Source organism: Lonchura striata, chromosome Z (genome assembly GCF_046129695.1).
Source record: "Lonchura striata isolate bLonStr1 chromosome Z, bLonStr1.mat, whole genome shotgun sequence".
NCBI classification, from domain to species: Eukaryota; Metazoa; Chordata; class Aves; order Passeriformes; family Estrildidae; genus Lonchura; species Lonchura striata.
Window position 1 is genome coordinate 21,244,125 of NC_134642.1, and position 14,669 is coordinate 21,258,793.

Sequence of the window (14,669 nt, forward strand, 5' to 3'; positions counted from 1 at the left end):
CAAAACAGAGAAGAATCATATTAGAAGCTTGCTGTTTATATTATGTGGTCCTCCTTCATATTCAGTGATGCATCCTAAGTCATAGACTTTGGTGATGAACCTAAGTCATAGGTTCTAAAGGTCCCTGAAGTCGTCACAGGACAACTGATTCTGGTCTTGATTTGGTAAGTCTGAATGAGTCCTCTGTCAGTTTCATTTCAGTTGACTGGTAGTTGTGGAGGAGATTATTCTGTGACTTCCTGAAAACACCTGAAGGACAATGCAGGTTTCAGTCAGAACCAGCACAGCTTCATGACGGGAAAGTCCTGCTTATCAAACCTAATTTCTTTTTATGACAAGGTAACATACCTAGTTAATCAAGGGGAGCTAGAACGTGTAATCTTTTAGGATTTCAATAAAGCTTTCAATACTGCCTTTCACAGTATCCTCCTGGAAAAGCATATCCTGTGCACAACACAGTAAATGCCTCATGAAATGGGTGAGCAACTGGCTCATGGGTTGGACACAGGGGATTTCAGTGAATGGGGTAACAGCAAACTGGTGACCTGACACTGCTGGGGTTCCAGGGGGCTCTATCCTTGACCATGTGCTCTTCATCCTCTTTATTAACAACCCAGATCAGGACTTGAAGCATACTGAGTGAGTTTACCAATGGTATTAAACTGGGAGAAGCTGTTGACTCCCTCAAGGGCAGAGAGGCCCTGCAGAGACCTTCATTAAGTGGGAAGGCTGGGCAATCACCAGTGATATGATGTTCAACAACAGAAAGTGCCAAATTCTGAGATGCGCCAGGGACAGGGCAACCCTGGATGTATGGTCAGATTGGGAAATGAGATGCTGGAAAGCAGTGCCACAGACAAGGACCTGGGGGTCCTGGTTGAACACGGGTCAGCAGTGCCCTGGCAGCCAGGAGGGCCAGCCCTGGCCCTGGGGGACATCAGGCCCAGCACCACCAGGAGAGGGAGGGGATTGTCCTGCTCTGAGCTGGGGCAGCCTCACCTCAAGTGATAGGGACTGGTTTGGGCGCCACAGTAAAAGAGGATGAGGATGAAGATCCTTGAGGAGAAGCTCTGTGAGGTGTGGCTGAGGTCCCTTGGTCTGTTCACCCTGGATGAGACTGAAGCAAGACCTCATCACAGTCTACAACTTACTCAGAAGGGGATGAAGAAGGGTGCAGGCACAGATCTCTCTGTGATCAGTGACAGGACCTGAGGGAATGGCCTGAAGCTGTGTCAGGGGAGGTTTAGGTGGGATATTCAGAAAAGGTTCTTCACCCAGAGGGTGGCTGGCCACTGAAACAGCTCCCTGGGGAAGTGGTCACAGCACCAGCCCGACCGAGTTCAAGAAGTGTCTGGACAATGCTTTCAGGCACATGGTGTGTCTTGTGCAGGGCCAGGAGTTGGGACTTTGAAGATCCTTGTGGGTCCCCTTCAACTCAGCATGTTCTATGTCTATTCTCAGGATTTTCAAACTCTAATTTTTAACCTGGCTGTCCTCTGTCAAATACCATATACAAGTTGTTACAGTTTTGGGCAAAGTCTGTGTTTCAAGAAACACGCTTCAGAGATTTGTACTTGTTCTATTCCCTTTCATGCCTCCGGGAATTAAATCACTTTACCAGTGTTTCTGTTAAAATTCTAGTTAGGGATCCCCAAGTTAATGCCAAAGCAGTAAAATCAAAATAGTACTAACACCAGACTCATGTTTTTCCTATGAATGGTTCTGTCTACACAAGGATGTTTTAATCAGTTTAAAATTCTTTAATTCCATAAATCGTTCAAGACGGTTTTTTCCAACCATTCTGCAGCAGGAGGTTCTGTGAGAACACCACACTTTTCAGTATACTTTCTATACCAAAAGCAAATAATAAAAGTCACATTGCAGTAAATTGGCACAATGCATTTTGCAAGAACAGAACTAAACTTATTAAAAACAAACAAACAAACAATGAAGTATACTCATACATTAACATTGTAACAGCTATAAAAATGCCGCTTTCAACTCCTACAAAACACAGTGAAAAGACATCCCCAACAAGAGTTGAAAAACTGCACAGAGGTAAGTATCATAGGAAGAGAGGTTTTATACAAATGAAGCAACTGGAGAGTTAGAAGTATTTACACTTTTTCCTGCTATTAACTAGACAAACACACAGTAGCAAGTTAAAAATATACTACAACTCTAAGTCCTGTAACATGTAAGCATTTTCTAAGTGGGATTTTAATCTTTTGAAATGTGTTACCTGTTAATACTGGATATAACTATTGGCAAAAGTGTTTAAATACTTTAAAACCAAGATTAAAGGGACTTTTATTCCACAAAATTTAACTTCAAAATACTATGCTTATAAAATTATTTAGAATTTCAGCAGTCTATAGATTTCAAATGCAAAACTTAACAATCCTATTTAATCTGTAATTAAAAAAACCCAAACAACAAAACTTCAGTGATGTCATTTGTTTTCAAAGGCAGAATCATCTGCTGGCTTTTCAAGCTCTCTCTCTTCACCACACGTCCTAGAAACAAAATAAAGCAATGTTATTGATCACATACAAAAGCAGCAAGCAAGACTTATTCCAGGTGATTGCACAGTCTAGAGCAAGCAATGCTGATGAGCACTCAGCAGTACAGGAAGTCTGGAGAACTGAGGCTGTTAGCAATGCCAGCTGTTGTTACCCCAAAACATCCCCAAATATGAAACTAAGCTGGCAGTGAGTGGCATCAGTATTGATGTATGTGATGGGCTGTGAAGGGCAGTCATTCAGAGCTCCATTTGTATCTGTACTGTATGTCAGTTTAGGTGGAAAAGTGCTCTAGTTTAACATGTTTTACCTCCTGCCACTGAAATCCACTGTATCTCTGAACACTGAGGTAACCTTGTAGAGCAGTATGCATTTTTACAAAAAACACCTGAAAGATGTTCTTAAGTGCCAATCAGATCAGAAATTTTAATTTACAGAACTTTTTTCCAAAATTTCTGAATTACATCTTCACAAAGGTACAGACATGTCTTCCCTCTAGCAGAGGGAGAAAGGTTCAGAACCAAATATAGTCTTGTGATTTAAGAGGTTTACTGGCTCTTTGCTTAGAGTGAGCCACAGAAGTGTTTTGGACATTATTTATTTCATTTACTTGTTTCTCACTTATAAGAAACCAAGTATTGGTAGACAAAATATTGAATGAAAGGAAGTTTGTATGCTGGAGATTATGGAGCTTGAATTCAGACATGTGGATGCACTTCTCAACATGCGCTGTATTTGCAAGGGATTTATTTAAATATCTGGTTTTTTGCTGTTAGCTACCAGTAAGTTATCAAAGTCAATGATCATTGGAGTGTAGGTTCAAAGCCACAGCAGACACCATACACACACTTAATAGATATCTTTATTTAATTTGTTTAAGCATGGGCTAGAATATAACCTGTATGAGAACCTACACTTTTAACTCCACTGTGTTCCTGTAGCATGTTGCTTGTTTAGACCAAGTGAATATTCACTGTAATAGCTGAAAACTCCCAAATCCACTTCAGTACTTCTGAGGCTGCCTCACAATAAATACCAGATAAATTTTCATCTTAAGTGGCTTTTTTTTTGGCATTGTTTTGTTGTGTTTAAGTTTACCTTACTGTAAATAATTTTTGTATAATTTTAACTTGGCAGATAACCAAAAGAATGCCAGGCAGCTGGATCTCTGGATCTGCTTGAAAAGAGTGATGAAAGGAGCTTGCTCCAATACATACTGCTGAACAAAAAGAATCTTTGAGTGAAGGTGCAGAGTGCCTGGAGAAAATGAAGTGTACTTCAAATTTGTTACTAAATTATATTAAGTGTTTCTCTTTCTGTAAGAGATTGTTGCTTATGTTTACAAAACGTATTTTCTGCGCAAGCAAGGTTTAAATGCTTAATGCCAGACAAATTCATGCATTCTCATTCAAGCAAGGTTTTGTGTTTAAAATCAGTGCATTCAACTCTATGAAGCATTCAGATGTCTGGAATTCCACAGGTTTAAGTCCTAGCCTGCAGTTTACCTGCATTTGAGTGATTTTTATAGCCAAACTGTAGAAAATGATTTAAAGTGGCTGTCTATTGATGACAATACAATAGACAAATACATGAATTCACAAAAAATATTAATAAATCTCATTAGTTTATATAAAACTTGGTTCAGACTTCCTTTGCTTCCAACTTAATAGCCTAAAACACAAGAAAAAGCTTTTACTTTGCCCTGGTCTACCACATACTGATTCTCTCCAATAGCAGGACATTCTTTCATATTTTTTAAGTCTCCACCACAGCAGCGAGTGAAAGAATATTCATGCAAAACTAAAACAGAAGATTTGCACACTGTTACTCTCTAAAGCTGATAGCAAACTCTCTGAAGAAAACAGTACCTTATAACATGGTTAAGTAACTTCCATCTACTGCTGTTCTATTTTACATGATTAAGCTAGAGCAGAACAGATCCTCAGCTCAATAAGGTTATTAACTCACTTTTTCTTACTGCCAGCTTCATGCCTATCTTTCCTTTCTTCAGCATTTTCTCCATTGTGTTGTGACTGGTTGGTGTCCTGGGCTTCAGACCCTCCATTCAGAATCTTTGAACCTTTAAAAGGAAATAGCAGAAAAGTGGTACTTGCAGGGAATAAAACTGTATTATAAGAGCCCCTGATAATTTCTTTACCTTAATCAAATAAAACATGAACATTTTCCCCTCACCTTGATACCCAGGCAGCTACAATACAAAGACACTAACTGATATGGCTTCAACTTCTGAACATCCCATGTAATGTGCCTCATCCTATGGGAATTGAACAGTTTTATTAGTTCCATTACATCTCATTTACTCTTGACTCCCACAAATCACATATAATCAAAATACAAGTTATATAAGTGTTTAATGATAGCATGAATTTTTCAAGCAGGAAAGCAGCACTAGTTGGAAGGTATATTTAGTGTAGTCAATGCAGAAATATTTAGCATCTTTAAGAATTTCTGTGATGACTACATGTTTTGCTGTTGTATTACAAGCCAGTGAGTTTTGAGTGAGTTGAGGAACATCACTCTCTGAAGTAATGGTCCATTTTACTTGAAGTTGCAGATTTATAAAAGAGCTCCTCTATTAAACTACTGGGCTACAGTAAGAAAAAAGACAAGATGTTATTCATCTGAATTTTTACAGTTTATCTATTTATACTTGCTCAGAATCAGTTCTGAACTCAAGGGCCACAGGAAGAATTAGATAAAAGAGTAAATGCTATATTTCTTTGTTACAAAGCAAATAATCTGATGCTGTACATTAAGTACCACCAATTACATAATTCTGTATTAACTATCATTGTGAAGATAGGGTTCAGCAGTTCAGTTTTTAAAACGGCAAAAGAATGCATGTAAGGATCAGATTTTCTTTTTACAACACATAAAGAAAAAATTACTTGCATAAAATATCCCTTTACTCTGACAGAAGTTCTTCCCATTCTCCATGTGACTGGGCAACAATATGGCTGTGTTCTGCTGAAGTTGTGTTAACCTTATCTGGAATGGCTTCACTACCCAGACTATGCCCAGGAAGCCTGTCAGTGTAGTTTCTTTGTTAAAAGTATTAGTTGTACTGTTGGGAAAAGATCTGTATGGAACACCTACTTCATCACACATTCTCACACCAGAAAACGTTGGATTTTAAGATCATCCTTGCTTTTTAACAATTACAAGTACAGTGATATTCCTACTATAGTTGTGTTTAGTTCTTGGCACCTCAGTTACATTAATTTGTTACAGTAATTTGTTTAGTCTTGATCTGGGTGGTGTGACTTTTAAATGATTTTCTGAAAAAAAACCAGTTCTCCCAGAAATCAATTTTAAAGTAAATGTAGCTTCTGTGAGGTGCTTGTGGAGATCAAGGATCTAAATAACTTGAATTGATGAGTAGAACTCCTACATTGCAACACAACTTTTCAGTGTGTCTGTCTCATTTTGTTCCCTATTTAAAAATGTAAATATTTTAGTACTGGTTTAAAGTTATTATTGAGCACACTTACTAAGGAAAGCTTTTGATATTCTGCTGTACAATTGCTTGTGATTGATGTGGAACTGTAATATTAAGAGCCTAAATACATTCTCCTGCCATAAATTATTATTTCTTTACTGTTATGCTGAACTACTGAAGTTGCATCAGGGAAGTAACACAGAAGTGGTAAAAAGTTGCTGCTACACATGGTAGAGCATGCATGATATAGAAAGGGGCTAGGGAAGGAAACTAAGCAGTTGCAATTTCTCATTGTGGCAGAAGCTTAGGTACCAAACAGCTACTGAAGGAATAGAATATTGTGTTGGTTTTGGCTGGGGTGGGGTTAATTTTCTTCATGGGGCTGTTTTCTGGGTTTGTGCTGAATACAAAGTTGATAATACAGAGATTTTTTTTTTACTTCTGTGCAGGGCTTACACACAGCCAATGCCTTTTTATGTTCTTACATTGGGGAAGAAGTTGGGGCTACATGGGAGGTGACATGGCTGAGACAGGTGACCCAAACTGACCAAAGGGATATTCCAGACCATATGGCATCATGCTCAGTATGTGAAATAGGGGGGAAGGAAGGGGGAATATATTTGAATGATGACATTTATTTTCCTATTATGTATGGGGGCCCTGCTCTCCTGGGCATGGCTGAACATCTGCTGCCCATGGGAAGCACTGGTTTGCTTTATGTGGACAGCTTTTGCTTTCCCCATTAAATTGTTTATCTCCACCTGTATGTTTTCTTCCTTTTATGATCCTGATTCTCTCCCTGATCCTCCTGGTGGAGGAGTGAGCAAGTGGCTGTGATGGGTTTGACTGCGATGGGTTTGACTGCTGCCTTGGTTAAAGTGCAACAATGGTAGTATGATGCCATTCTACTTCACATTTAATGTTTTGTTTGTTTTTTTTTTTTTTTTTTTTTTTTTTTTTTAATTCTGTAACATTATCAAGTAGATAATTTACAAAAGTAAAATTTGCAAGACCTAATTTTTGCAAAAGCCTTTCCCTTTAGCCAATTGAGATATGGTAAATGTTACATTGAATTTGAAACTTATTTGTAGCAGTACTGTCCTTGACAACTTCAGATATGAAAAAGTTTTCACAGACTGGTGAAACTCCTGCATCAAGGATATTCTGAAGCTGGCTCAGAAATTAATGGAGAAAAAGTCTTTTATGTGACAAGAAAGTAAAACCACAGTGACTCACCTGTTTGGTCTTTTTCCTTTTCAGTTTTTTTGTTTGCTCCTTTCTTCCCCTGTTCTTTGGTTTTATTAGCTTCTTCATGCTGCTTCTGCTCAGCAAGTGATTTATTCAGTACTTGGGAAAGAACAGAATCTCCTTCCCCAACCAGAAACATGGTCTTGAACTTGTTATATAGCATTGTAGATTTCTCCATGATAACTTGGCTAATTTTAAATTTCCGTATCTGAAATCAAAGTAATAAAACAGGCTCCACTTAAGTACTTAAATATCTGTGTAATTTCATTACACACTAGCTTAAATTCTTCATTTAGCCTACAATGAGATCATAGACTTTTGCACTTGAAGTGTCACAGAACTGCCAGGTTGAGAGGGACCTCAAAAGATTCTCTGGTTCTACCATTCATGGGAAAGGGACCACATTATCAAGCACCTTTGATCTCATCACAATTTGAAAACCTCTAGTGATGGAACTCCACCACATCCCTGAGGAGGCTGTTACAGTAAAACAATTGTTCTTACTGTTAAAAAAAAAAAAAAGTTTTTTTAGCATCAAAATAAAACCTTTCCCAGTGCAACTTGTACCCATTGCCCCACATCTGGTAAAGACAAAAGCCTCAACCCTCTCTTTGCAGCAGCCCTTTGAACAGCTGGAATAATGTGATGACTTTCCAGGAAGGAAAGAACTAAACCCTTTAGTTTTTGATTACAGGGCAGGTTCTCCAGCCCTTTGATCTTCTTGATGGCCCTCCTCTGGACCCTTTCGAGTCTGTCTGCATCATTCTTGATCTGTAGGGATCCAGACTGGACAGAATACTTCAATAGTAAGTAAACCTGGTATCAATTTAAGAAAACATACACACTGTGTTAACTAACATTGAAAATCTCACCTTCTTGAGAGTTAAGATCATCTCTGTATGTTTCTGAGCTTGTTGCATTGTAACTTGAAGGGATGCAAGCTCATCAAGAGCCTCAATACACCTGCTCACATCCTGTATATAAACAAAAAATTAGTCTGAAGACTTACATGTTAGTAATCTTTAATTAGCCATACTAACCTAACTTCTGTACTCAATGAACCCTTCCTATAATATCCTTAATTTTAGAACAATTTATATAGTCAAACTTGCCAACAAAAATTTAACACCAGTTGTCTCTTAGCTACTTCCATAAAAGGCAGATTATATTTAACTCAGTTGTAATATTTAACAGGAATTTTATGCTTTCAGTGTACATAAAAAGCAAGCTTTATGCTGCTTTCATGATTCTAGAACTTCTATGCTCAAAGCTGATCACCATAGTCAGTCTTTACCATGCACAATTTTTCACAAGCAATTGACCATTAAGAAGGCAGGAAAACACTGCAGTTCATACAAAGAACTGTCCTTATACACTCACTCCCTGCTACCTAATATGCTTTGCCCTCTTTTTAAGTAAGTTTACACAGATGCATCACCATCCAGTCTGAGGGGCTCAGCCATGCCCTACAGTGGTTCCTGTGGTGGTTCTTCCACTCAAGGAGGCTGGAACTGATTAAGTCTAGCACAAGGCAGTCCCTCACCATCTCACTACCAGAACTTTGCTTCCAACCGCCAGAACAACTCTTTGTTTCCCTAGCAGGAACAGCTTGCTGGTCCTCATACCATACTTCTTCACTCATGCTTATTTCTTATCTTTGTATTTTCTCCAGAATGACCACTCCCAGCTCTCTTGGCTCCTCTTTTTCAACACACACTCCAAGCCACTAATCCATCTTTGTGGCCCTTTGCTAGGCACCCTACAGTGCTGCATCTCCCCCTCAAACCCACGGGGGTAAGTCCTCCATGGACCCAGGCCAGCTGGGCAGTGGGGCGAGTTGGGCAGAGGGAAGGAACTTCTCCTTGGATCCTGGGGGACTTTGAGAAGCTCCCTTGTGAGTCCAAAGACAAGCTGGTCCCACAAGCAAAGGAAAGAGGTTTTCCTCCTCTAGATTAAATCCGTAGTTTAATGAGGGACTGGAGAGATCCCAGGCCACATCCGAACCTAAAGGACATCCAGAGCAAGAGGGTGTCCCTGCCCGGAGCAGCCAGATATGGGGGGGGGGGGGGCAGGGAAACCCAAGCAGGCAATGGGGGAAGAACAGGGGAGTGGCTCTCTGGGGGCAAGGCCTCAGAGTGACCCCTGAGAAGGGGGTGGGGGAGAAGTCCAAGCCAGGGTCCAGTTACCTGGTGACCCTGGGGGAAAGATCTGGACAAAGGGGAAGGGTCACCAGGTGATGGACACATCACCTGGGAGGAGACAGGGGGATGAGTCAGGGATTTTGGGGCTTGATGGACATACAGGTACTGCTAGGAAAGCTGGGATGAACCAAAGATATACAAAAAGGTGATATGGAGGGACAAATCATTATGAGGGGATATACAGTACAAATATAACTCCACACTACAGTACGTCCATGTCTCTGTTGTTTCAGGGAGCCTAAAATACATTCTAGTGTCTCATCAGTGCCAGGTAGAGCACACTCCTTCCATGTTCTAGCAATTCTCCCTGTGGCTGTTGGCCACTTTACCCGCAAAACTGTATTGGTGGCTCATGCTAAGCTTGGTGTCCAACAATACCCTCAGGTCATTTTCTGACAAGCTGCTATTCAGCCATTCACTCCTCAGCCCATGCTGGAGGCACAGGGTTATTGCTCCACAGGTGTGCTACTGCAACTGAAGTTGATGAAGTTCCTGTTGGCCCATTTCTCTCTGGATGGCAACATGCCCATCAAACCTTTGATTTCAGTTTTGTATCATTTGCAAACTTCCTATAGGTGTGGTTTGTATCATCATTCCAGTCTTAAATGACATACTTTAATAGTACTGACTATTAGTGACTGGCCTGTAGCAGGACTCTGTCACTGATTAGTTTTTTGTGCCCTACTGTTCAGTCAGTTTTCAGTCCACCTTTTCATCTGCCTTTTTAGTTCAGACCTCTTAAGTTTATCTTTGAAGCCAGAGAGACAGTGTCAAAAGCCATTTTAATCTTAACAGAAACAATATCAATTCTTTCATCCACCAAGCCAGTCATCTCACAAAAGGACATCATTTTAATCAAGCATAATTTAATCTTCATTATGCTGACAACTCTTAGAGCTCTTACTGTACTTCATATCACTGGAAACAATATCCTGGAGGATTTGTCCCATCACATTTCAAGTGATCGGTCTGAGACTGACTGGCCTGTAGCAACCTAGATTCCCCCTTCTGCAAGATGAGTGTGACATTTGCTTTCTGCCTGTCCTCAGGAACCAGCTCCTCATCACCATGACTTTTCAAAAACAAAATGGAGTGGATGGACAATGATGTCATCCAGCTCCTCTGGCACTCTTATTCTGTATTGGGTCACTGTCTAAATGTTCTCTAATTTGATTTTTGTCCTCTGAGCACCAAGATTTTCTTGTTTTCATCTTCCCATGGTCTCAGGGACCTAGGATTCCTGAGCAGAATTGTACAAGCAAACTGAAGTCAAGAAGACACTGGTTACCTTTGCCTTTTTCACTACTTGTTACCTCCTTTTGCGCTAAAGCGCCTATCTGCCTATCCCATTCAGCAGCAGGCCCACATTTTCCTAGACATTAAGATGAATCAACCTTAAGACGGAGGTAATCCCTAAAAGTGAGCCAGATCTCCTTGTCCTGTCTTCCCTCTAGTACGGTCTCTCAAGAGATTCTTCCAAGCAGATCCCTGCAGAGATCAAAGTCTGCTCTCCTGAGTTCAGGGCTATGGATCCTTTTCATCCTGCTCCCTTCTCCCTGAACTTCACTATCACAGTCACTGCAGCCAAGGTTGCCCCTGACCTTCATTTGCTGTCTGGAGGATCAGGTCTTGGCTTACCAACTCCTTCATCACCTGCTTAGGCAATTACCAAACTCCAGAAGCTTCCTGTTTTGCTCTGTTATTTGCATGTCCCTTCAGCAAATACCAGGGTATTTTAAGCTTCCAGTCAGAATCAAAGGCATCTCCCCATTGTCTTAAGATGACTTAATTCTCTGCTTCTCCTTGATCAAGTGATCTGCAGAAGACATTCTCAGGATGTCACTTATTTTGGTTTGCCCATTAATCCTGACCTGTAAGCTCCCAGTTCGCTGATAAGCTGTCCCAGTGCAAAGCTCCACACCTTTCAACTGGTCTCTTACATAAAGTTATCCTTCATCTTGTCTTCCCAGCACCCATCTTTCCTAAAGAGCCTGTAAACATAGAAGGCATGTCTCACCTCACTTCTACCCAAATCTCTGATACCAATGAAGCCACAGCCCTGCAACTGCAGAGAGATTCCAGTTCCCCACAGTTGCTCCTCACACTATATGTATTATTACAGCCATCCCTAAGAGATGACACTCCAGAAAGGTTTTCCTTATTATGCTGGGCTGCCAGCAATTCCTCATTCAATGTGCTGATGCTTATGGTCATGCAACTTCAGTCCTGCCCTGCCAAGAAATTCTGTTGATTACAGTCAGTTTACATCACACTGCTGACATCTGTTTATATCTGATTGCCATCCTGCTCCACCACTTCCTCCTCTGCTACCATTCCTAGTTTGACACTCTCTAACCAGGCTGGCCAGCCCATTGGCAGCACTACTTTAGGGTGGATCCTGCCACCTCCTAGCAAACCTATCCATTCCTTTGTGAGACCTTTCCTCAATAAAGGGATCACCACCTGGGTCCCCATACCTTTACCATTACCCTCAAAGTCACATCATGCTTGATACATTCAAAGTGTCCTTTGACTGTATCACTGGTGCCCAACCTGAAGACCTGCAGCAGCAAACAAATAGTCATAAGGCTAGAAAGCCTCAAACATCTATCAGTAACATTCCAAATCCAAACCCCTGACAAGCAGCAGATTTCCCTTGACAGTGAGTGGAGCCAGTGAACTGGAGGCCTAATCACTTGCATCCTGCTACTACATCCAATGTCCTGGTGTTTCCACACGGCTCAGCAAGCTGACCTGGCACCAGATGTTCTATCTGATGTAATTCTATCTGAATGCTTCTGGTAAATAATTCATAATGTAGTATTTTCAACCAAAACAGATTTAATTTGCTGACACTTATATTTCACTGCCCACAGTAGCCACACCTAAGCACTAGTTATTTTTCATATGGAAAAAATTCCTTTCATTTTCAGAGTATTAATTAAAAACAAGAACACATGCCAAACATTTCCTACTGGAATTTGAAACATGAATCAGTTTAAAAAAAGTATACTTACAAGATTATCAATTTTGAGGGAATTCTTTATTTCTGCATGTATTCTTTGAAGCCTAGAATCCACTGAAGTTTCTGAAGATTAAAAATAATATTTTGGAGTTACAACTGAAAGGAAATTTCTATTCCAAAACACAGCTGTCACCCTCTAATTGTAGGTCAGTTTAACAAGCAGTTTTAATAAATATTAAGAATTACAAAGCTGTAAGAATTACAAAGCTGGAAGACCTTCCAGGACACCTGGATATTGATGGTTTAGTTTCAGTCACAATTTAAGTTACAGTCCAAATCCATCCAAATAAAATATTCCCAGTACACATGTTTCAGAAGTGTGAAAGATGAATGGACATGGCATTCCCTAATTCACATGCTGAATGCCTGATTGGATTTGGTATATATTCTGAACAATAATGCAAGCAAACAGTTTTCTATAGGTCAAACCCATTTTTGGATGGGTTTGGATAGTTTTTATTTGCCCTCTTGCTGCTACACTGGGTTGAGTGGACTCCATTCCACTCGATCTCTAGTATACTACAAATTACAGATTACAGACAGTGGTTTGGATTGTTCTCAAAGATGGGAGTACCAAAAAAAGAATTATTTATCCATCTGAAGGGCAGTCAGCAGACAAGACCATAGTAATTTGAATCTAAGCCTCCTACTTAGTGAGAGGTAGTATCTAAATAGTTTCAAGAGGTCCCTTAGAGTATAGTGTTATGAGAAGATACAAAGGGAAAAAATGACAGGAGTAGCTGAAGTGATTTGTATCAAAGAATAAAAGCTCTTTTCTCATATTCACAAACAGAAGAGACTGATATTTAAAAGGTCAAATGACAGTGAAGTCAGAATAGCAAAGACCAGGTTCTACTGCACTGCACGAAGAACATGGAAGAATAAAAATGCATTGTTTCACAAACCTGAAAGAAGAATTATGGATCAAACATCTCAGACTGAGACCACACAGCCACCCTCAGCAGTACATTATCTTATCCAGGAAGAAATTACATTCAAAATATAAAATGACCAAAAACTACTGGTTAGATTCTTTGAACTAACCTCTCTTCTTCTCAATCTTCTTAACCTCTGCTTTCTTGCCTTCTTCTTTATTCTGCCTATCAAAAATATTGAAATTTTTTACAATGTTGTAAAGCCTGCTTCCCCCCTCCCCGCCCCGAGTTTTTGGATGAGATGAAATATTTTGAGGTATTATCTCTATCAAAACATTAGCACTGAAAAACCACAAAGAGCCGAACTGTGGTTTTTAAGGATGAACAATTTAACAAAAATTAATTAGCTAAGATACTGCTGATAAGTCCTCTGTTCTCAGAGCCATATTTTTTTAGAAGATGCAAATTAAAGGATTTTAAAAAAAAGTTAATTATCATAGCAAAAGGAGTAGAATTATTTACCATTACCACAGGGAATTTATGGAGAGATCAGTTCCTATATGACTATTTTCCCAAATAATGAATTGTAACAGTATATATATCTTGCAATTGGCCATAAATGTATCAGTAATAATTTAAAAGTTATTGGAGGAAGTAGTAATACAGAAAAAAAAATTATTACAAGTGCAATGAAACCTCCTTGATCTTTCCCCAATTGCATCACTGAAAATAAAGCTGAGACTCAAGAAAAACAACAAAAGAAATTGTCTCCATTTCAGTTACAGGATGAAGACAGGCAGAAATCTTTGAAACAAGCTTTTGAGCTCTTTATGCAGAGAAGATCATAAACTTCTTTTTAACAATCCCTCAGTTCTGTCTGAGGGATTGAAAAGCCTACTTTTAGAATTTTCATATTTCAGCATTATCATAGCTAAATGTTCTGTGACTAGTTTTCTTCCTGTCATACTAATATGCATTCCTAAAACATGTAGGCCTGCATGTCTTCCATGTTTCTTTCATAAAGAACACAAATCTTGTCTTCTTCAACTGGCAATACAATCTCAACAGTACAGATAAACTTTGTATATGTACAGAATGGTGTACAAAGCACCTTAACTAAAAAAATACTAATGAAGTAGCTACCAGAAAATAATCAAAACACATATCAGCTTAAACTAGTTTTACTTTTTATCAATATTGAGTTTTGTGGTATTAAATTCATTATGCATTCACTACTTCTCCTTTATCTTACTTAAACAAATCTCTATTTACCCTCCAATGCACAAAATATGACAGCTATTTAAAAGGAGAAATTTGGTTTTTTATAACTAAATCAAT

The 14,669-nt window shown here is 39.4% G+C and overlaps 1 protein-coding gene across 1 annotated transcript in view; it reads right to left on the minus strand.

Moving 5' to 3' along the window:
* Positions 1 to 1,682: 1,682 nt before the first annotated feature.
* PSIP1 (PC4 and SRSF1 interacting protein 1) overlaps positions 1,683 to 14,669 on the minus strand; it is a 34,034-nt gene continuing 21,047 nt past the window's right edge. The window contains exons 12-17 of the mRNA XM_021525528.2: positions 13,501 to 13,556; positions 12,449 to 12,519; positions 8,103 to 8,204; positions 7,219 to 7,438; positions 4,491 to 4,602; positions 1,683 to 2,516 (exon numbers count right to left, since the gene is read on the minus strand). Coding sequence (XP_021381203.2) covers positions 2,453 to 2,516; positions 4,491 to 4,602; positions 7,219 to 7,438; positions 8,103 to 8,204; positions 12,449 to 12,519; positions 13,501 to 13,556 — 625 coding nt within the window. The 3' untranslated portion in view covers positions 1,683 to 2,452. The remainder of the gene's footprint in view (positions 2,517 to 4,490; positions 4,603 to 7,218; positions 7,439 to 8,102; positions 8,205 to 12,448; positions 12,520 to 13,500; positions 13,557 to 14,669) is intronic.